This window comes from Crinia signifera, chromosome 3 (genome assembly GCF_055691185.1).
Source record: "Crinia signifera chromosome 3, ASM5569118v1, whole genome shotgun sequence".
In the NCBI taxonomy this organism is placed as follows: Eukaryota; Metazoa; Chordata; class Amphibia; order Anura; family Myobatrachidae; genus Crinia; species Crinia signifera.
This window is the reverse complement of record NC_139219.1, coordinates 114,976,982-115,001,923: the sequence shown is the minus strand read 5'-3', so window position 1 is coordinate 115,001,923 and position 24,942 is coordinate 114,976,982. Positions and strand designations below refer to the sequence as shown.

Genomic DNA, 24,942 nt, shown 5'->3' with positions numbered 1-24,942 from the left:
CAGTTAACCCAAGTGGCAGGATCCGAACTAAAGGTTTCCACAGATGCGGTCTGTGCAAGGGGTGCCAGACTATTAAGAGTAATGGCCACTCCAAAACAACCGATTTAACTATTAATGGAACCCACTTTTTAATTGATAATTTTATTACATGTAATACCCCCAATATAGTTTATGCCATTGAGTGCACATGTAATCTCTTTTATATAGGCCGTACGTCAAGACCCCTTAAGACCCGTATAACGGAACACCTAAACAACATAAAAAAGGGCCTTGAAACACACAGTCTATCCCATCATTTTAAAGCTGTTCACCAATCCAATCCGAACCATATCGTCAGATTTATAGGCATCAAAGAAATCAAGGATGACCCAAGAAAGAAAAATAAAGCATCTCAGCTGGCAAAGGAGGAAATGAAATGTATTTTTAATCTCAATACCTTATACCCTAATGGTCTTAACAAAGACTTTGAGATAAAATGGTTTTTATAGACATTTTTAACCTCCCTTCGTTTTGATTTCTCTTTTTAGCCATCTTTTATTCAACCAGATTTTTTATTCAAAATGAGAAAATATACTCTTTTAATTTTTTATATATCTTTCAATTATATTTATTCTAACTTTGTCCCTTTTTTTCTACTCCATATATGATAATGGAATTGAGAAACCGTCCGTACTATCCGCACTTTAGACATCAACGTTATGCATCTCATCTTGACACAACCTCCTCCCGTGGCTCCTCCCCAGAGACCAATCAGAACATGGAAGGAGAATTTTACGTCTGAATGCGGCTGCTATTCCGGAGCGTGTATATACGAAACCGGAAGTGTGGCGTCCGATACACCAGATGAGACGGACGGAAGTGGGGCAGACTGTCGGATGACAATTTCCGGTGTAACACACCGGAAACTCGGATTGACGCAACGTAGCGCGGGATCTTTAATTGGACACTTACCCTTTTTAAACAGGAACTGACAGCCTGGAACTTTATCCTTGACAAAGACCGCAGAAGGCGGTTGAAACGCGTAGGACCCAGCTGTTACTTACCCATCTGAGGATCGCGTTACCAGGACCTTGTGGTGTACACTCGTCTAGAGAGAAAAAGTTTCCGGGACTTTTTTACCTCTGATGCTCGTTTGAGAACTTTGTGCCACCTTAGTTCTCCATCATTTCTGGTAATAGCTTGAATCCCTACATATGGTTTTCTTTCCACCTGACCTTAGAAACACCTTTTTATCATTGTCCCCTATCTGTATGTTTGTGACCAATAAATGAAATTGTATTACACCATATTTCGGTTCTATTCTGTCCCTATATGGTTTATTGGCATATGGATACATGTGAAGAGGATAAAAGGTTTCTGATGTGACCTGACATTTGGTGAAATATATTATCGTTCGGAGAAGAGGAGACACCTATCCCTGACAAGGGACGTATGGTACCTCCCCCTCACCCCTGAAGTGTGGTAGACGGTTATCCACTATCCCATTTACGACTAAGGATACACTGTGGTGACTTTACACTTATCTTCCTGAAATCGGAGAAGAGGAGCGCTCCTTGTAAGATAGGAACGTCCTTTTTCATCCCCTTTTTGTATTGTTGAAGCTCGCAGGAGGATCCGTGTGGAATGCAACATATGTGTCTAGTACACATTACCCTTTGAATAATTATGATGATGTTGATGATGGGGTGCAGCTTCCTGACTCACAATCATCCCTCTGTGGCCCGGAGACTCTTATTATGGCTATGGCTATGGCTATGGGAAGAGAGGTCTTGGATATTCCTCTAGCCGATATACAAGAGGGTGACCCATTTTTTGGTTCACAAAGGAAACAACCAATTGTTTTTCCTGAGCAGGCTGACCTGGAAGTCACATTTAAGGAGGCTTGGAAACAACCTGAAAAATGTTTCCAATTATCTAAAAGGTTCAAATCCAACTTTCCATTTGACCCAGTCAGTAGGAAGGTGTGGGAGGAGCCTCCGGTTGTGGACACTTCGGTGTCCAGGTTGTCCAAAAAGGTGGTGCTCCCTGTTCCAGGGTCTTTCACATTAAAGGCTAGTACTGACAAAAAGCTGGATACCACCCTTAAAGCCATATACACGGCAAGCGGTGCATCTCAGAGACCTGTCCTCTCCAGCTGCTGGATGGCTAAGTCTATCCATACATGGGCTACTCAAATTCAAGAAGGTTTGTTAACCGATATGTCAGTAGCGCAGGTTGCCGAAAAACTGCGCCATGTGTGATGCGCAGAAGGAACTGGGTGCTATCAATGTCCACACCTCTGCAATGGCGGTCTACGGTCATGGGGCCCTCTGGCTACGCCAGTGGGTAGCTGACGCTGATTCCAATCTTCCCTTAAGGGGGACAAGCTGTTTGGCAGTGAATTAGATGACCTAATTTCCAAGGCTACGGCAGGCAAGTCTACTTTACTGCTGACTGCATCCACACAGACCAGACGCCCTTTCTCTGGACAGACTTCTCAGTTTCAGTCTTTTCGGCCTTCCAGGCCCCAGCAGAGAACAAGGTGCTTCCTCTGCCGCCAAAGGTGGCTGCGGCAAATTCAAAAAGGCTGCAGGTCCAGGGTCTCAGGACCGTACATCCACCTCTAAACCCTCAGCATGACTCGGGGCCCGCCCCACGAGTCTCATGCAAGGTGAGGGTCGGCTGGCGTGCTTCAGCCACGTATGGGCAGACTCTCACCTGGATTCATGGGTGAGGGATCTTATTTCCAACAGCTACAGGCTGGAATTTGTAGGACCTCCCCCTCACAGATTCTTCAGGTCAGGCTTACCAGCTGCTGCGGCAGATCAGGTAATTTTGCAACAAGCAATACAACGCCTGCTTAAATCACTGGTCATTGTACCAGTCCCAGTGGAGGAACAGGGAAAGGTTTATTACTCCAACCTGTTTGTAGTACCAAAGCCGGAGGGCTCGGTACGGCCCATTCTAAATTTAAAAACTCTGAACCTCTTTTTAAAGGGCGGTCATAGCAAGCCTAGAGTAGGGAGAGTTCCTAGCATCATTGGATGTGAAGGATGCCTATCTCCACATCCCGATTTGGGGACCCCATCAGGCATTCCTGAGATTTGCTCTAAAGAACGAGTACTACCAGTTCAGAGCGCTGCCTTTCAGTCTGTTTACTGCTCCTTGTATATTTACGAAGGTAATGGCAGAAATAATGACTCTGCTGAGGAGGATGGGAATCAACATCATTCCCTACCTGGACGATTTGCTTATCAAAGCAAGGTCAGAACAGATCCTGCTACAGGATATTGCCAAAACCAGACAGGTTTTGTCAGACCATGTGTGGATACTCAATATCCCCAAGTCCTCCCTGACGCCTACGGGTCGACTTCTCTTCCTGGGAATGATCCTGGACACCGAGGAGAAAAGGATTTTTCTTCCTCCGGAGAAGATGAGGACCATTCAATCTCTGGTCACAGAGATTCTGGCAGTGCCTCAGGTATCGATTCACCAGTATATCCAGTTGCTGGGAAAAATGGTGGCTACCTTCGAGGCAATCCAGTTTGGTCGGTTTCACCCAAGAGTATTCCAATTGGATATGCTGTCCAAGTGGTCGGGGTCGCATCTTCTGATGCACAAGAAGATCTTTCTGTCACATCAGACCCGACAATTGCTCCTGTGGTGGACACATGCTCCAAACCTGCTTGCAGGTCGGAGGTTCGGGATTCAAGACTGGAGCCTCCTAACAACGGACGTAAGTCTGTTAGGATGGGGAGCGGTGACCCAGGGCAAATCCTTTTAAGGCCAATGGACGTGGTGGGAATCAAAACTCCACATCAATGTCCTGGAGTTGAGAGCCGTGCACTATGCTGTCCTACAGGCTCAATCTCTCCTTCACGGTCACATTGTTCAGGTGCAGTCCGACAGTGCAACAACAGTGGCATATGTCAACCGCCAAGGAGGCACAAAAAGCAGGTCATGCATGAAGGAGGCTTCCAAGATCCTGTCTTGGGCAGAGATGCATGTGATGGCGCTATCTGCCATCTTTATCCTGGGAGTGGACAACTGGGAGGAGGACTTTCTCAGTCACCACGCCCTCCACCCGAGGAATGGAGCCTAAATCCCCAAGTGTTTGCGTCCATTGTGGAGCGATTGGGTCGTCCGAAAATAGACCTGATGTCGTCCAAATTGAATCACAAGGTCGCCAGATACTGCGCAAGAACCAGGGATCCCCAAGCAGTGGCCATAGATGCCCTGACAAGACGGTGGTCGTTTACCCTGGTTTACCTGTTCCACTGCTGACAAGGGTACTTAAAAGAATACGAAGTCAGGGAGTGGAGGCCATTCTAATGGCACCAGATTGGCCAAGAAGGGCGTGGTTCGCGGATCTTCAGAGCCTGCCAGTAGAAGAGCCTTGGCGTCTACCTCTCAAAAACGATCTGCTCACTCAAGGCCCCTGCGTCTACCAGGACTTAAAGCGGCTTCGTTTAACAGCCTGGAGGTTGAGTGGCAGATCCTAGCTCATAAGGGCCTTCACACATCGGTGATATCCACGATGTCTCAGGCCAGGAAACCGGTAACCGAGGCCCTTTACCACCATATTTGGAGGAAATATGTAGGCTGGTGTGAGGAGAGAGGTTTTCCGCCAGCAGAATTTAATCTGAGCAGATTCCTGAGTTTTCTGCAGACGGGTTTAGATTTGGGCATACGCTTAGGATCTCTAAAGGTCCAGATTTCGGCCTTATCAATCTTCTTCCAGAAGAAATTACCTGGTTTACCAGAAGTGCAGACCTTTCTCCAAGTAGTACTTCATATACTGCTTCAGCTCGTAGAGTCTCCGAGTTGGGTGCTCTATCCTGTAAGAGCCCCTACTTAAACTTTCATGCAGTTAGAGCGGAGTTGAGAGCAAACCCGCAGTTCCTGTCTAAGGTGATCTCTGCATTTAACCTCAATCAACCTCTTGTGGTTCCATCTGCCTCTGATTCACCGGATATCCCAGTGTAATTGGATGTAGTGCGCACTCTGCGTGTCTGTTCAGAGGCCAGCAAAAATCAGGAAGACTGACTGTCTTTTTGTCCTTTACGATGCACAGAAGAAAGGTCGGCCTACATTGAAACAATCCATTGCTAGGTGGATTAGGACTACGGTCCAACAGGCCTATGTTGTGGCAGGCTTGCCTGCACCTTCAGGATTGAAGGCTCATTCCACTAGGTCTGTGGGCTCATCCTGGGCGGCTGCTCGGGGTGTTTCTACCCTACAGCTCTGTAGAGCTGCTACCTGGTCGGGGCAACACACTTTTGTGAAGTTTTACAAATTTGACTCCCTGGCCAAAGAGGATACCTAGTTTGGGCAGGCGGTACTGCAGTGGTCTCCGCACGTACCCACCAATTGGAAGCTTTGGGACATACCAAGACTATTCCCAGTATCCCATAGGACATTAGTGAAACTAGAAATTTAATACCTACCGGTAATTCCTTTTCACGTAGTCCTTATGGGATACTGGGTGCCCTCCCTGTGCGGGGTCTAGCTGCAGATGTATTCTGTTGTTGAAATCCACTTTGTGTTGGTGGCTTCATTTCACAGAAGTCCACCTTGTTTTTGGTGGCCTCATTTTTACAGTAGTCCACCTTAGTTGGGTGGCTTTATTGTTCATTTTTTATTTTGGTTGAATGCGGGTGTGCTGGCATTAATCTCACCACACTATTAACACATATGTATTTACATACGTGACCTATATCATTCCTCTCATATGTTCATCCTCCTTCGGGCATAGTTTTACCTTAACTGGTTTGTGGGCAGGGAATCTGAGGGGAGGAGCCAGTGCTCCCAGCTTCAAAGTTATAGATGTGCCTGTCTCCTACGGATACCCTCTAATACCCAGTGTCTTAAGACTATGCCCAGTATCCCATAAGGACTACGTGAAAAGGAATTACCGGTAGTTATTAAATTCCTATTTATAATCATGCTAGAACAATGTATGCATACTGTACTTTCAGATTCTCTCAAACAAATCACACTTATAAGCAGATTTATGCTTTCAAACAACTATTGATTTGAGCTCTGTTATATATTATTCCGTGATATTTGCATGCACTGTGAAAGGGAGTTCATCTTTGTCTGTCTGTGCCATTAATGTAACATGCATTTGAGATTTATTTATCTGCTTTACGAGATTATGTACAGACCTATATTATGATACGATGGAAGTTTCTTTAAATTCTCCAAGGTATTTTATAGTCCGTGGTCAGACTGAAGGACAATACCTCATGGCACTTTAATATCTGTCCAATATTCACCTGACGGACCATCTATCAATGTTATATTTCGCAGGCCTCATTCATTTGGCAACTGCCACTTACCTTTTGTGTCTCTTCTTGATTTTTAGTGTTTGCAGTTGGTATACATACTGCATCAGTAGATCAATTTACAGTGCGTCATTAAAAATAAAAGATGGACCCTGAAATTTTCAAGGGCATTAAATTAATCCCACGTCAGATTAGAAAATACCTACAATTTTGAAATTTATTCTTTGATTCCTGTCTGACGGGCCATCCATCACAGTCCTTGCCAAATAAGCCATTGCTATACAATTTTTAAACAAGAGTCCCCCCACAAAGAGAGAGTACCTTTCTTTCCCCTAGTTTACACTAAATGACTCTCTGGGGAGCACCTCCACCAGAGTTATTACCTCCAGTACCATTCGGGTAGTAATTATCATAACAGTGTATTCTTCATTCTCATTCACTTGCTACTAACTGCTTGGGCCCGAACCACTTCCCCATACTTTTTCCCACCCCATACCACATTAGCAAATAAATCAACAAATATGTCTCTTCCGAAAATAACAAACAAACAAAAAAAACAGTGATTATAATAACATGAGTCTCAGAGTGGTCATTACGTCTTAGATATTGCAATTGCATAGGAAAAAAAAGCCCAGTAAATCAGGAAGCAGTTGGTGTGAGAAGGTAGTTGGTAGCCAAACAAGAGGATGTAACATAGTATTTTTATTTATTAACAGTTTCTTATATAGCACACACATATTACGCCACGCTTTACAGAGAATATTTGAACATTCGCATCAGTCCCTGCCCCAGTGGAGCTTACAATCTATATTCCCAACCACATGTACACACACACATACATTCTAGGGTTAATTTTGTTAGGAGCCAATTAACCTACCAGTATTTTATGTGGGGGGAAACCAGAGTACCCAGAGGAAACCCATGCAAGTACGGGGAGAATATACAAACGCCGCACAGTTAGGGCCATGGTGGGAATTGAACCCATGACCTCAGTGCTGTGAGTCCGTAATGTTGACCATTACACCAGTGGTTCCCAAACTGTGTGCCTTGGGACACTTGGGGTGCCCTGGACAGGTGGTCCAGGACAAATTCATATAGTTTATATGGTACTCTTTACCTAGAAGGGCGCCCACGATTTTGATCGTGGGCATCGTTGGTAAAAAAAAATTGCGTCGGTCGCATCGTATGCGACCAAAAAATCGCATGCGATGCGACCGACGCGATGCCCGCGATTTCCCATAGGGAACAATGTTAAATGTCCCAATTGACCCGATTTTCCTGTTCAATGTCTCAATTGACCCGATTTTCCATAGGAAACAATGTTAAATGGGCCACAGAGGCTAAATAGGTACCCTGAAGTGTGAAATGACCCCCACAATTGTTAACGCCACCCCACGATCAACGTGAACCCAAAGCGTGGCGAGCGGCGGCGGTACGCGTCCTACGACCTTTTCATACCCCCACTATCCACGTCGGCGTGGAGCTGAGAATAGAAAGTGTGGCGAGCCACCGAGCCCGAAGCGTGGTGAGGGGACGCGGACAGCTGTGAAGCCCGCGAGGGGACGCGGATACCTGTGAAGGTATCCGCGTCCCCTCGCGGGGCTCGCTGCGCTCGCCACGCTTCGGGCTCGGTGGCTTGCTGCGCTCGCCACACTTTCTATTCTCAACTCCACGCCGACGTGGATAGTGGGGGTATGAAAAGGTCGTAGGCCGCGTACCGCCGCCGCTCGCCACGCTTTGGGTTCACGTTGATCGTGGGGTGGCGTTAACAATTGTGGGGGCCATTTCACACTTCAGGGTGCTTATTTGGCCTCTGGGCCATTTAACATTGTTTCCTATGGAAAAACCGGGTCAATTGAGACATTGAACAGGAAAATCGGGTCAATTGGGACATTTAACATTGTTCCCTATGGGAAATCGCGGTCATCGCGTCGGTCGCATCGCATGCGATTTTTTAGTGCATGCGATGCCCACGATGGGCGCCCTTCTAGGTAAAGAGTACTGTTTATATTTAATATAATAGTCCAAACCATTGATTTTTGCTTCCAATTATAAAATATATAGACAAACAGAATTTAATCTTATCCATCACCACATAATTAAACCCTAACAATGACCTACATATAACCACAATTTTCTTAATTTAATATTTCACATCTAAATTTTTTTAAGTATAAGGTTTTCGCCTGGGGTGCCGTTAAAAAAATTCTGATACTCAAGGGTGCCATGATTTAAAAAAGTTTGGGAACCACTGCATTACACCATTCGTACTGCCCCAATAGTAACATATTAATTAGGGCTGAAAAAAGACGTTAGTCCCACGAGTTCAACCTATTTGACTTGTAACTACTGACTTGACAGTCATATCTATAGGATTCCCTTAGTGGCCAAAAATGTACCCAGTTTTGATTTAAATTCATTAACAATAGTTGCTGTTACCACCCCTACCGCAATGAGTTCCAGCAATTTACAGCTCTAATGGTAAAGAATCCTCTTCTTAACTCAGTGCGGAATTTCCTTTCCTCAAGCCTCAGTACATGCCTGCATGTCCTAAGTTATAGACCTGTTAGTGAAAAAATCATCTCCCAGTTCCATATGATTCCCAATCCTGTATTTGAACATACAAATCATATCACCTCTCAACCTCCTTTTTTCCAGTTAAAACCTCAGCCTGGTTAACCTATCTATGTATTCTAGTGATTTTAGACCTTTTACTAGCTTAGTCACCCTTCTCTGTACCGTTTCCAATTCATTTATGTCCTTCAGAAATGAACACCGTATTCCAAGTCTGGTCTCACCAATGCCTTGTAAAGAGGCACTATGACATTGGCATCCCTTGAATCCATTCCACTTTAAATGCACGCAATATGTCCTTCTATCCCATTTATTAAAGTAGTAATGCAAGGTATTTTGTATGTAAATCTCTCATGGCCACCCACTTCATTAACCAGGGCTCTCCAATGGAAAATATTAGGGGACATTGAAGCAAACTAGTTCCTAGCTATTATAACCTTTGCAAGGGTGGTAAGACACAAAACATAACTGTAATATAGGGCAGTGAGATTCCTCCAGGTCAAAAGCAAATATACAGAGTTAGGGGGATGTTTTTTGTAAGGAAGGTTCAGTGAGGGTAAGATCAGCCCAAACTGCTTCCCAAAAGGCAAAAGTTAACGGACATGCCAATTTAAATTGTACCACACATAAGGAAATCCGTATTGGATCTTAGTCCTGCACTGCGCAGGTACACAGGGATGCGATAGGTACTATGTAGTATATTAAAAAATACCTGTTGATATTGGACAAATGGTACGTATTTAGTAGAACCCAAAATCATGAACCCACTTCTCGTCATCTAGGGTACCCATATCTCCGTCCAAAGCTGACCTCAGAGAACCAAACAGGTTTGGATTATTGTGAGAGTTTAGAGCACAGTATAAAATAGAGATAGGACTTCTCTTACCCAAAATAACTATCAAAGTTTTAACTGGTGAGTTAGCAAAAGGGGATGGGAATACACCAAATTGCACCTGCACAGCATGGCAAAGCTGTGATGAAAGAAGGGTGTATTAGAGATTTTATATTCCACACTAAGTTGCTGAAATGTCTTGAAGACCTACCTCGTATAATTCTGCAACCGAAATGAGACCATCCCTACCCCAAAAATTATCACTAGAGAGGGGAATAAGTTCTTTATAAGCAGTATTATGCCATAAGGGCGTCTCCTCAACAATGGCATGCCAATCAAAGCACAGGAGAGCCTGACTCAAGACCAGCAGTGCCTGTTATATCAGGTGTAGCAAGCATCCAGCCGAGGAACCAGTGAGAAAATATTGAAGTGGCGATAAATGAGGCTCCAGATGTAAAGCAAATAGGCCAGAGTTTGGCTCTGCCTCCTTACCCATAACAAAGTCTGACAGGTGTACCAGTTGAGCAGCTAAAGACCACATACAGTGAAGGTGCATATATATACAATGCACAAGAGTGGTCCAACAATAAATTGTACACGTATATCTTGTAATAGTCTAAAGCAACAACATATTGCCAACAGTAATACGAAGCTTCAAAAAACTTTTTTCTAATTTTATATAACCACTCAAATCACGGGAACAATATACACACATCTAGAGTAGGAGTTTATCTTGTATGAAGCAAATTGTGCGGTCCACAACAGATTAATCTATACGTATATAATATAGACTTCCTTATAACAATAAAATGTTATAATCTGTGTTTCGCCTAGAAAGACGTGTCTATAGCAAAACTGGATTTTGTCCAAAACGGAGGACAAAACAATATAGACAACATTAATAAAACAAACCATTGGTGCGTACCCGGTACCCAAGGCCGCAGATCCATCCATAGGGCTATCCATCCATAGAAGAGGCTCGAGCAAGAAGAGGAAGAGGGAAAGAGTGAAGAAGGTAAAAGGAGAAAAGAGGGTGGGGGAATTGGAATCGTAGAGTAAGGGAATTAAATAAAAAGTGGCAATCTTATATGGGAAGAGGGTGTTTATTGTCGAGGAGTTGATAGGAGTACCAGGTTGTAGATCGAAAACCTTGTCTAAGAGCAAGTTTAGTTGCAGGAATAAATTTATCCCAGCATCGAAACAAAGCAGGTGTCAAGGTTTCTTTGTATTGGGAGGTCTCAAGCCAATCCATCGTAAACAAGAAGATTAAACTGGAGGAAGCCATGGATAGTGTGGGTCAAACATCATGGATCCATTGTTGCAGGATTGCTTTACGGCCTACGGCTGACAGGATCATTATTTTTTTTTTTATCGTTTCTAGGTATGCCTGATTGATCTGCTAGATAGCCAAAGATTGCCCAAGGAGCTGTGCAGCTAAATGGGATGCCTAGGACTGTAGTACCATATATGTGTAGGTCAGACCAAAATTGTTGAATGTGAGGGCATTCCGAAAAACAATGCATTATATCGGCCTCTGTGGCAAGACATTTGGTGCAGCCTGCAGTGTCAGATATGCCCATTAATGTCTCCTTTTGGGGATAGATATGCCTGGTGGAACATTTTAGATATCATTTTCTGGTAAGAACATTTTAGATGTCATTTCCGGAATAAGCCTCAAAGGTGAACAAAAGGTTTCAACTATATGCTCAGAAGAAATGGAAGCAATCTGGGAAGCCCATTTATCAATTTGTGGTAGTTCAGTCTCAATCTTGAACCAGATTTGTGAATAAATTAAAGATGTAGAGTAGGAGCCTATACGTATAAGCGAGTCCATAGGATTGGTATAATCAGCGTCTTGTAATTTAGGCAGTACTGTCTGTATATAATGAACAAGCTGTTCATTATATACAGGGCATAGAAAAAAACAAGGCTAGGGCTAATGTTAAATTTTTCCCTCGCCTCATCAAATGAAAGTGGTATATTAGAATTTAAGAGGGTACAGATACTCAAAATACCAGGTGAGCGCAAAGCAGCAAAAGGTAGTGCAGCGGTTCCTAGTTGAAATTCTAAATTGCCAACTAGCGGGAGAAAAAGGGAGTGTAAAAATTGGAGACCAAGAAATTTTCTAGACAGCTTCCAAACCTGTGCAGAAGAACGTAACGAGATATTATCTGAGTGAGGGATTTTTAAGGTGCAAGGGATGGCATGCAAAAAATAGATAAGAGAAAGGGGGGGTGCATAATTAGGATTCTAAAGCCACGTCTGTATATATGTTTGTGTCCCTAATCCAGTCCATGGCAAAACAAAGAAGAAAAGCCACGTTATACTGTCTAATATCTGGTAGGTTTACTCCCCCTTTAAATGTTGTTTGAGAGAGTTTTTTGGCACTAATACTGGGTCTTTTGTTATTCTAAATAAATCTATTAATTGCAGAGTTAAGGGTGGAAAGGCCTGATTTAGAGACTAAAAGTGGGGTCATTTGAAGCACATAAAGCAGTTGAGGAAAACTGGCCATCTTAATTAAATTACATCTACTTAGAAAATTAAGTCAATTAATTAATTTTGTGGATAATCGGTTGTAAATGATTGGAGTAGAGATGTACAGGGTTAGCAAGCAATTGAATACCTAGTTGGGTAATACAGGAATTAGTCCATCGAAAGGGGAATGGGGTAGTCCAACCTGATCTCGCTTGACTATGTATAGTGAGTGCCTCTGATTTTTCAAAATAACCGAAAAGCTTGCAAAAGTTGAAAATTAATTTTTCTCTTTCGTCCAGTCCGGTGACACAGCTTACGATGGGATGTAGGAGGAGTCCGCAGGAGCCAGGCACCTATGCTTCAAGTCTTTGGGAGCAGGCTCCTCCCTTCTGCATCCCAAAATGCCTCAGTTCGTTTTAGGTGGCCACAGGAGTGGGTGCTATGCTGAGCAGCTGCGCTGCAGCTGCGTTTTTTCTTTGGAATTTTTTACTAGTTTAGCTAGGTTTTTTATTATTTTATTAACTAATTAGTTAGAGCAGGTTTTCCAGCGTGTAACTTCATACTGAAGTTAACACATGCTGAGAGCACAGCAGAGGCTGACAGAAGTGCGTCCTGTCAGCTCTCTGTGTGCAGAGGGAAGCGGCTGCTCCCTCTGCACATCGCTTACCTTTAACTACAAGAGGTTCCTGGTGTTAGGGCTCTGGGGGTATCCCCGCCAACCCCTGACTCAGTTGCCTCAGACTGGGGTTGACGGACGCATGCAGAGCTAGTCTTCTCCTTTAAACGCCCTGGCTGTAAGGGCGAATTACTCCGTTGCAGTCAGGTCTTATGTTTTGACAACGCGTCCGTCAAGGTCAGAAGATAGCAAGGAGAAAACTAACTAAAGCCCAACAAGGGACGGGGAACCCCCAGAGTCCCCAGGGGAGCAACAATGCTCAGGAGATGACACACTACATACAAATTAATGCACCGGTAACTATGGTGCCAATACACAGTGTAGGCGCAACAATGCACAGGGATGGAAACACAATTATATGTTAACCCCCACTACGCTGCACTGGGGTGTACAACCAAAGGGAGCTGCACTAACCAAGCCGTGTGGGACAGTACACATAATGCAGATGGAATAGCAGGCATGCAGGGAGTGTAATGCTTGCAGGAAGAACCCTGACTTATCTGGGAGTTTTTAAACAACAGATGGAGCACGGACTGCCGCTGCACTGGGACACCAGGAGAGGACTGGAGACACCGACAAGGATAATCCAGGGGTCAGGAACACACCGGGGACTGAGGCAAGACAGGGTCCAGGACGCTGAGACAGCACAAGCTTGCACACAGAACTATGGCTGGGAGCTCTTGAACTACAGGCTATGACTGGCAGGGTTGCACAGGTCAGGATGCCTTATCAAGGCCTCAGGCAATTAGAGCAGCTGTGAACTCCAGGCTAGCAGAGCTTGATGAAAACACACTTGTGCATAATTGATGCACAGTTCAACTTCAAGAGCACACTAGAATACAAAACTCAGTACAATGCCTGAACATCTTATATGCAAACTCACAGCACCATAACATGATAACACATGAACGGTATAACTTACTGAGCGTAAGGGAGGGATCGCTATGTCACCGGACTGGGCTCAGAGAAAAGGGTTTGAACGGTAAATTCTTACAAAAAAAAAAAAACTGACGGTTCGGTACAACCCATACTAAATCTAAAGACTCTGAACCCCTTCCTAAAGGTGTGCAAGTTCAGAATGGAGTCTCTGAGGGCAGTAATAACAAGCCTTGAAGGAGGGACAATTCCTAGCGTCGTTAGACGTGAAGGACACCTACCTCCGCATCCCTAACTGGGGCCCTCTTTAGGCATTTCTGAGATTTGCTCTGAAAGATGAGCACTTTCAGCTCAGAGCGCAGCCATTCCTTTTGTCGACTGCGCCATGCATTTTTACAAAAGTAATGGCAGAAATTATGTTTCTTCTGGGGAGGAAAGGGATCAACATCATCCCTTACCTAGAAAATTTGCTTATCAAAGCAAGTTCGGAACAGGTCCTGGTACAGGGTATTGTCATGACCAGACAGGTTCTGTCCGATCATAGTAGGATTCTCAATATCCTAATAAAGTCCTCCTTGATGCCGACACGCCGCCTTTTCTTACTGGGAATGGTTTTGGACACCAAAGAACAAAAAGTGTTTCTTCCCCAAGAGGGGTTCAAAATCTGGTCTCAGAGGTTCTGGTCACCGGTGCACCAATGTATCCAGCTTCCGGGAAAAATTATGGCTACCTTCGAAGCAATCCAGTTTGGGAGGTTCCACTCCAGACCATTCCAACTGGACTTGCTGAGCAAGTGGTCAGGGTCACACCTCCTGATGCACAAGAGGATAATCCTGTCACATCAAGCATGACAAACATGTTGGCAGGAAGGAAGTTCGGGATCCAGGATTGGATCCTCCTAAAAACGGACACCAGTCTGTTAGGATGGGAGCGGTGACTCAGGGCAGGTCTTTTTAGGGTCGTTGGACTTTGTGGGAGTCAAGGCTGGACATCAATGTCCTGGAATTGAGGGGGCATGCGGTCAAAATCCCGATGGTCGACATACCGATGCCGGAATCCCGACCTCCGCAATGCCAGCACTTTGTCCCCCATGCGAGTGCAGCGAGCGGGGCGATCCACAGCCCCCCCTTGTTGGCATTGCGGCGGCCGGTATTCCGGCGTCGGTATTTCGACCGCCGGGATTTCATACTGATCCCATTGAGGGCAGTGTACTATGCGATACTACAGGCTCCATCATTCCTCCAAAATTGGGTGGTTCAGGTGCAATCCGACAACGCCACAACGGTGGCGTATGTCAACTGCCAAGGCGGAACGAAAAGCAGGTCTTGCATGAGGGAGGTCTCCCAAGTTTCTGTCCTGGGCAGAACTGCATGTGATGGCAATCTTGGCCATCTTCATCACGGGGGTGGACAACTGGGAGGCGGACTTTCTCAGTCACCATGACCTCCACCCCGAGGAGTGGAGTCTCAACCCCCAGGTGTTTGCGAGCATTGTGGATCGATGGGGTCGTCCACAAATCCACCTCATGGCATCCAAGTTCAACAACAAGGTCGCCAGGTACTGCTCAAGAACCAGTTGTTGGTTTAGGATCCCTGGCGTCTACTTCTCAGAAGCGATCTGCTCACTCATGGCCCCTGCATCTACCAGGACTTAGGGCGGCTTCGTTTAATGGCCTGGAGGTTGAGCGGTAGATTCTAGCTCATAAGGGCCTACACACATCAGTCATAACCACAATGACTCAAAGCAGGAAGCCAGTAACAGCGGCCCACTACCACCATACTGTATTTGGAGAAAATATGTAGGGTGTTGTGAAGGAAAAGGATTTCCTCCAGCGGAATTTAACCTGGATAGTTTTTCTCAGATTCCTGCAGGCCGGTTTGGATTTGGGCCTATGTTTGGGATCAATAGAGGTCCAGATTTCGGCCCTGTCAATATTCTTCCTGAAGAAATTGGCTGTCTTACCGGAGGTCCAGACCTTTCTCCAAGAAGTCCTTCATATTCAGCCTCCTTTTGTGCCACCTACAGCTCCGTGGCATTTGGACGTGGTTTGTCTTTCTTACAATCGTCCTGGTTTGAACCATTAGCATTTGTGGATATGAAGTACCTCACCTGGAAAACTGTGGTACTTTTAGAGTCTCTGAGTTTGGGGCTCTGTCTTGTAAGAGCCTTTACTTGATTTTTCACGAGGACAGAGTGGAGTTGAGAACAAACCCGCAGTTCCTCCCTAAGGTGATTTCTTCATTTCATCTGAACCAACCTCTTGTGGTTCCTTCCGGTTCCAATTCTCCAGATATTCCGGAGTCCCTGGATGTGGTTAGGGCTCTGCGAGTATACTGTATGTAAAGAGAACAGCGAGCGTTCGCAAGACGGACTGCCTCTTTGTGCTCTACGATGCACATAAGAAGGGATGTCCGGCTTCAAAACAGTCCATTGCACGTTGGATTTGTGCAACGATTCAGCAGGCTTATGTAGAATTGAAGGCACATTCCACTAGGTCGTTGGGCGCATCCTGGGCGGCTCCTCGGGGTGTTTCAGCCTTACAGCTCTGTAGAGCTGCAACTTGGTCGGGTCAGCATACATTTGTAAAATTTTACAAGTTTGACTCCCTGGCCAAAGAGGATACCTAGTTTGGGTGGCCAGTACTACAGCAGTCTCCGCTCAATCCCGCCCCTTCTGGAAGCTTTGGGACTTCCCCACTGTCTTGAGACCATCCCACATAGGACGATAGTGAAAATAGGATTTTAATACCTACCGGTAAATCCTTTTCATGAAGTCCTTATGGGATACTGGACACCCGCCCAGTGCGGGGTCTTGCTGCAGATACTTTAGTCTGAGTGTTGAAAGGTCCACCTTGGTTTTGGTGGTCTCATTGTTGAGTTCAGTTTTTTTTTATTTTGGTTGTATGCGGCTCTGCTTGTATAAATCTCACCACATGTTTCACACATATGTATTTACATATTGACATACTGTACATGATTCCTCATATGTTCATCCTCCTTCGGGTACAGTTTTACCTTAACTGGTTCATGGGCGGGTAATCAGAGGGGAGGAGCCAGTGCACCCAGTTCAAAGTTACATATGTGCCTGTCTCCTGCGGATACCCTCTAATACCCCAATGTCTTGAGACAATCCCAGTATCCCATAAGGACTTTGTGAAAAGGATTTACCGGTAGTTATTAAAATCCTATTTTTCGGCATTCTCTTCCCACTCAGCACCCTCGTTCTGCTAGGGTAGTGGTAGAGTCCCACTCTCCTCCAAGTCTCTGCCTCAGGTCCACATACCTTCAATGCCAATTGGCAAGCAGCCATGGACAACTAGATGCCCAGACCCTAAGTCTTCCGCATTACAGGCAGAGTCTCCACCTGGGGGACCAGCTGCTGCGATTTTCCACTGTATGGTGGGAATCCACAACAGACGCCTGGGTGATCGACGTGATATCAAGAGGTTGATGCTCTGATGTTTCATCGTCAACCACCCAGCTTATATTTTTCCACCGGTTTGCCAAAGAACTTAGAAAGAGCAAGGGCCTTGGAACAGGCAATTTAGAAGTTTTTTGTCAGGCGTCGTAGTTCCTGTACCGGTGGGGAATGGGCTTCTATACCAGCTTGTTCCTTGTCTGGAAACCCAACGGGTCTTACCGCCCCATTGTAAATTTGAAGCAACATGTTCCTGAGCATTTCAAGGTTCAGGATGGAGACTTTATGTTCCATCATCAGGAGACTATATGGCTTCCCTAGATATCCAGGATGCCTATTTGCTTGTCCCCATTTGTCTAGACCAGTGATGGCTAACCTTGACACTCTAGCTGTTGTTGAACTACACATCCCAGCAGGTTAGCCATCATTGGTCTAGACCATCAGAAGTTCCTGCTGTTTGCATTACACGGACGTCACTTTCCGTTTTAAGCACTACCGTTTTGATGCCTGCTGCACCTTGAGTGTTGGCAAATGTCATGGTGGTTATAGGGAGCAGACTTTAGAGACAGGGTATCTGTATCCTGCCATACCTGGATGACTTGCTGATCATGGGTCAGTCAGCAGATGTACTTCAAGAACACCTGGCCACAGTGGTGCAGTTGCTCCAGGCTCATTTATGGATTATAAACTGTACCCATGCAGTCCATGCTTCATCTGGGGCTCAACTGGACACACTCCTGCAGTGGATATTTCTTCCCGAGAAACGTCGCAGGACCCTGCATCCGAGATCTTCTTTCTCAGAGGCAGGTGTCTGTGCATGCTTGCATGAAAATCTTGAGGTCGATGGTATCGACCTTCAACTTCATGCCCAATTCCATTCCCGTCCTTTGCAAAAGAAGTTTCTGAGTAAGTGGTCAGGATCTCACGCCAGACTTCGGTCACAGCTGATTATCCTGTCCCCGGCTGTACGTCTCTCTGTCTTGGTGGCTTCTGGATAGGAACCTCAAGGCTGGGCAGCTGTTCTTGATTCAAGAAGGGACCCCCTCCCCTCGCATGCCAGCCTTTGGGGTTGGGCAGCGGTCACTTGTTAGCGCTCCTTCCAGCTCCTTTGGAGTCCTCAGGAAAGTCTACTGCCCATCAAAATATTTGGGGCTCTCTGGATTCACTGGATCCAGGGTCTTCCGGTACAAGTCCAGTCCAACCAACGTGATAACAGTCACTTACGTAAATTACTAGGACGGCATTCGCAGTCGGCCTGCTATGGCAGAGACATCCCACATATTCCGGTAAGTAAAGAAGAGGATTCCTGCTCTATTGGCGTATTCATTCCAGGGCTCCTCAGTTGGGAAGCAGATTTCTTGAGCCGTCAGACCCTTCATGCAGGTGAGTGGGTCCTTCATCCAGAGGTATTCCAATTGCTGGTCCGTCGGTGGTGCAGGCACGAGGTGGACTTGATGGTGTCTCGCCTCATTTTAAAAGTTCCTCTGTACAGGTCCTGGACTCGGCATCCGGGAGCTTGTATAGTGGATGCCCTGTCGGACCCTTGGCCCTTGTAAGCATTTCATCCGACTTCTCTGCTTTCTCGAGTGATCCGAAAGCTGAAGGCGGAAGTGGGCACGATGATCCTTGTGGCTCCTGACTGGCCCAGGAGGGTCTGGTTCTCGGATCTTCAGCCCCTCTCTGTAGAGCTTCCAATATAGGGGTGGTGCAACAGCAGAGCAGATTTGCAGAGTGTCGACCTGGTCATCTGCCAATACCTTTTATTTGTTTTTACACTTTTGACACTTTTGCTTCCCAAGACTCAGTCTTTGGATGGATTGTACTTAATGCATCTCAGATGCGTTCCCTCTCTCAGGGTGTTGCTTTTGGACGTCTCAGCATATCAGCCCTTTGTCTCATGGGTACCGAAGAATAAAGGGAGATTTATGTCTTACCTGTTAAATCTTCTTCTGCGAGGTACTCAGGAGACACAAGGATCCATCCCAACCGCACAAACTTTAGTTTGGCATTTGCTGTTTATTTGTTCTGTACTTTTGTTGTGTGGACTAGAATGGCGGTGTTCAATGTTTTGGAGTTTGTATGTTATTCTCCTCTTCCTTTCTTTATGTCTCCTGCCTTGGGCTTGCCAACGAAAATTGGCAGCCTCAGAGTGGAGAAAAAGAGGAAGTACCAACAGTGGTGTGCAATTAAAACAAAGTGCAGCTAGTGTGATTACACCAAAGGGTAGAACATCCAGAATATACCCAAATAGAAATACAATAGATACAAAAGAAGGTGTTTCACACACAGCTTTCAGTGTAGAACCTCATAGAACAGTGGAATAAATCAAAACAGATGTCACCATTTGTTTCCAACTGATCTCTTAATTGAAGAATTCAACAGGCAGGCTTGGTGACCTGAAATGATATCCACCAAATCTCACAATTCATGTGAGTAGGTGGAATAAAGGAACAATATAGTGCACATTTTCCTTTGTTAAAAAGAGAATTTAATATAAGTCCACACTTACAAAGAGTAGACTTTTTAAAACAGCATGAGATATCAACCCCAAGGCAAAGCTGCAAGCAATCAGGTCACCAAGTCTGCCTGTTGAATTATTCAATTAAGAGATCAGTTGGAAACAAATGGTGATATCTGTTTTGATTTATTCCACTGTTCTTTGAGGTTATACACTGAGCCTCAGAGTGGAGGCAGGGCATAGGAGGGGGAAAAGCTTGGGCTGCCCGGGAATCAAAAGGTTTAACTATTTGGTGCCAGGCTGCTCCCACTACACCCCAGTGTCAGCCTTGTGTCTCCTGAGTATCTTGAAGAAAGAGTTAACATGTAAGATAAATCTCCCTTTTCTGTATACTGTAATTCCCAGAAAAGAATATGGGAGTGAAATATAAAGTAGTATTTCAGAGCCGTAATTTGCTTTGTCACTAGTTACATTTTTCACCTCTGAGTTACCCAGTTTTCCCATCTTGACTCCCTATCCTCTCTTCTGTTAAAATAGAAATTAACGCATCAATAATTCTATGCTTTTATTTCACTCTGTTTCTTAAATACTGGTATTTATTGCTGCAGATGGCGTTAGCTTGTTGCACATGGTACTATGCACTGCGTATGAGGCCTACCCTTTGCGCTAAGCAGCATGTGTTTGTTAGAAGCAGCAACCATTTTGTCAACTATGACTTGCATAAAAACATTATAAAATGGCTGAAGATTCAGAACAGTGCTGGAAGAGTGATTTTGGTACTTATGTAATATCTGGGCTCCCGGTTTTCTTATGAGACCGTATCCCCTCGCGGGGCTCGCTGCGCTCGCCACGCTTCGGGCACGGTGGCTCGCTGCGCACGCCACACTATATAAAATCAACTCCATGCGTAGTTGGATAGTAGGGGTATGAAAAAATGGGGTGCATTTAACATGGGAGTCCAGATAATACATAAGTACCGTGATTTCTTATAGAAGATTGTTTTTGGTTTTATAAGTTTAAGAATGAGATATTGACAGTATAGTTGAGCAAGGACAGCCAGCTAGTCTCCACAAACTTGTCAACATTATGAGAACAGGGCCACACATGCGTAGACCCCAAGGCCACTGAATCTTTCCCCAGTAACAAGGAAGTTGGGTGTTGGGTTAATTATGACATCATGATTTAAAGCAGAGCTTGCCAATAAGACTCAGTGCTTATGAGTAATTAATGTGATTAAGGTTTAAATATCAGAGTTAAAGAAGGAAGTGGCAGGCAGCTGATGAAGAACAGGCAAGCAGGGGGCTGGAGGAAACTATGAAATGAGGTTTAATGGCTGTTCACTGTCCTTGATAGGTTTTCATTTTGCTTTGATCTAGAATTATTGTTTATGTATTAGCTAATCAATTTTATGTTTCTTGTGTTAGTCTGCATTTGCAAATACCTGTAATGCAGGGCCTTATTCTAGTTGACTCTTTCTGACAAAATCCTTCTTAGATGGACAAAACCATGTGCACTGCAGGGGGGCAGATGTAAAATGTGCAGAGAGAATTAGACTTGGGGGAGTTATTTTGTTTCTGTGCAGGGTAAATACGGACTGCTTTATTTTTACACTGCAATATAGATTTCACTTTGAAGTAAAACCCCACCCAAATCTAATTCTCTCTGCACAAGTAACCTCTGCCCCACCTGCAGTGCACATGGTTTTGTCCATCTAAGAAGGATTTTGTCAGAAAGAGTTAACTAGAATAAGGCCCTAAGCTATTTTTCAAGTAAAGCATTGTCATACATTTGTTTTACCAGTTTGTGTTGGTGTTTCAGCGTTTGCCGTTATATATGTAAAGGTTATAAAGTAATTTTCCATAACTATGCCTTATCACATTTTAGTTCTTCCTGCTAATCCTCCACTCCATTAGACTAGATTTGCAGGTGGAGAGAGAATCTTGTAGAAGTGTGTGCACAGTTGGATGACTGGTTGTGCAAACAAATATTTTTTTTATATTTTAGACCTGCATCAGGTAGTTATTGTATACCTAACTTGTTGATGAAGTTATACAATTACATAATTTAAGATGATGAAATTGATAAAGCCATCCTGATATTATTTATTTATTGCAATTCTTATTGTTTTCTCAGACTTAAATCCATGTTCGGTCGAAATGGAAGCCTTTCCTGATAAAGAAAGTCTGCTAAAACTTCAGAAAAAGACTGATGGTGATCTCCATTTGGAATGTTTACATACATCAAATGTCAACTCACTGCCCTATAAATCAAGACGTCAATCCAAAAACATACCCCGTTCCTTAAAGGATGAAAAAAAACTTCTCTCTTCATCAGACTCAGAAGGAACCTTGGATGACAAGTCCTCATCATTGATAAAGCAGAGACATCCACCAATTTTAAAATCACCCATATTAAAACCACCTTTTGTATCCAATGTCCAGGAGTCTGGCATAACTGACAAAGGTCTAGTACTGCAGGAGGGGGAAGGCAGACCAAATATAGATGATATCAGGTTTTGTGAGATTCCAAAGGAGACAAATCCTTTACAAGAAATGAGCTCTATGAAAAATAAGATGACGTCCCCTTTTGATCTTTGTCAGATATTATTGTTTTTGCTTGAAAAAGTCTGCAGATTTGAGATAATGTTAAACCATAGTACATCACTTTCTGTTTCTGTCATTCCAGCACTAATAGAATATCTTTCAGGTTTTGGTGATTGCTATTCATCTGTAAGGGGAACACTAACAACAGGTTGGACTGAGGAACCAGTTGCATTAGTGCAGAGGATGCTGTTCCGTACCGTGGTATGCCTTCTGTCAGTAGACATTAGTAATAAGGATGTTATGCCTGATAATCTTCGAAAAAATCTTACTGATTTGCTTAGAACATCTTTGAAATATAAAGTATACCTTGATAAAAAGTCAGATTTACACCAGAAGCATTTAATGCAAGAAGTTGGTGACAACTTGAAATTACCAAGCTATCAACATAGAGCTTTTTTGATACCTGAACTCCTTGAAGGCATTTTGCAGATCATATTATCATGTCTTAAGAGTGCAGCACCAAACCCTCTTTATTTCAGTCAAACTATTGAACTTTTGCATGAATTTATTCAACATAGTGGATTTGATCTTTTTGAAAACTCAATCCTTCGAATGGAATTTATAGGTCTGCAATGTGCAAATCTCTATTCTCAGGCTGCTGACCATGTATTAATACTTATCAGTAGTGTAACAAAAATAATCAGTGTGATAAAAAAAGTTAAATCTGAGCAGCTTCATCAGTCAATGTGTATGAGGAAAAGGCATCGGCGATGTGAATTCTCACACTTTATGCATCATCACCGAGACCTTTCAGGACTTCCAGTTTCACTTTTCAAGAGTCAAATATTCAAGAATCCCTTTGAAGAAGATGCATGTGGAGAAGTCCACTATCCTGAAAGGAGTTGCTGTATTGCAGTGTGTGCACATCAATGTTTGCATTTGCTTCAGCGTGCATCAGAGAATGCTACATGCCTACAGATTATTTTAGGTATCCAGAATGTCGGAATTTGCTGTTGCATGGATCCTTCATCTGTGATCACGCCTCTTCTTTATGCTTTTAAGCAGCCAGTCTTAAAGAGCGCACAGCACCAGATCCAATCTATCCTTGCAAGTATTTTATTGGATCAGTTGGGTGGAGGGGAAAGTCTGCCTTCTGTTAAACAAGTGTCCTGCAACATATGCATTATGCATGGTGATCACTTAGCTGAATTGCAGGATACAATTCATGGGAAAGCTGACTCAACTTCTTTAACTGGCAGCACATCTAATAGGTTTCAAGGCGTTTTACCAAGCAGTGGCTCAGAAGACATGATGTGGAAATGGGATTCCTTGGAGACTTATCGAGAACTTGTTTTTGGAGATGATCCATTACTGAGTTTACATATTGCTGACCACATTTGCCACCTAATCCAAAAAGGAAATGCAGTTATTAAGTGGAAATTATATACTCTTATTTTTATTGGAGTCTTGCAAAGAGGAGTGGAGATGGCTCATCGTTCTCAACATATTTCTGCAATATGCAGCCAGACAGGCAGCTATCACAAAAGTTGTTTACCAGAAGAAGTTCTTAAAATTTACTTAAAAGTGTTACCGGAGTTACTGAAATCCAGGTTAGTGATTATAATTATTGCTACGTAGTTTTAAACACTAAAGGGAACTCAAATGCTTTAGTTTTTAATAGTTTCCATGTACCTTATTTACAGTTAATTTGTGTAGTAATTAATATGAGTTTTGATGAAAAAAGTTTCTGTTCATCCCAAATCTCTGATATTAAATTACCCTTGAAGAAGCCACTGGCATCCTCCAAGGCACATCGGTTTTGCTATATACTTAATGTCAGTGACCTCTTGGTGTTTATTCTATTCTTTTAGCCAGGAAGCTTCTCCTTTTTTATTTTCATCCATTATTCACTCCATACAACACTCTGTAGTCTGTTTCAAAAGCCAGGTACACAACTTGGGGCACTGCAAGGGAGCTCACATCATTAACGATATTGATTGCACACACTAGACTTTTACATTTCTTCAGGATTCATAGGGTTTACAGGGACATCTTGATTTATAGGTGTAGGAGTAGTCCAGGCACCAACAGGAATAGCTTTGCATATCTCCCAGTAAAAAAACGGTACTTGTGTATTATCACGGCGCCCACGATATTAAGTCGTACGATATATCATCGCATGCCATGCACCCAATGCACAGTGATGCTATGCGATTTTAAATTGTATAAGCCCCCTATACGATTTTTAATTGTATAAGCACCCTAATGGGGGCTTACAATGTTAAATGCACCCCCACGCCACCCCCACTATGAACGCCAACCCGAAGCGTGGTGAGCGTAGCGGTACGCGTCCTCCGACCTTTTCATACCCCCACTATCCACGTCGGCATGGAGTTGATATTATATAGTGTGGTGAGCGCAGTGAGCCACCGAGCCCGAAGCGTGGCGAGCCCCGCAAGGGGACGCATATTACTTTACATGTATTCCGCGGGGCTCGGTGGCTCGCTGCGCTCGCCACACTATATGAAATCAACTCGACACCGACGTGGATAGTCCGGATATGAAAATGTCGGAGGACACGTACCGCCGCCCCTCGCGGGCTCGCTGCGCTCGCCACGCTTCGGGGTGGCGTGGGGGTGCTTTTAACATAATAAGCACCCATCACGTTTAATTATGTTATAGGGGGCACTTTTAACATTGAAAAACCCATTAGGGTGCTTATACAATTTTAAATATGCGATACATTGGCATAGAATGCCATACAATGCGATGGTATACAATTTTAAATTGTATAACATCGCCTGCCATCGCGTAACATCGCA

The 24,942-nt window shown here is 44.2% G+C and overlaps 1 protein-coding gene across 1 annotated transcript in view; it reads left to right on the top strand.

Moving 5' to 3' along the window:
* The window catches only part of LYST (lysosomal trafficking regulator), a 574,932-nt gene that overhangs the window by 69,387 nt on the left and 480,603 nt on the right, over positions 1-24,942 (top strand). The window contains exon 4 of the mRNA XM_083176391.1: positions 21,711-23,730. Coding sequence (XP_083032517.1) covers positions 21,711-23,730 — 2,020 coding nt within the window. The remainder of the gene's footprint in view (positions 1-21,710; positions 23,731-24,942) is intronic.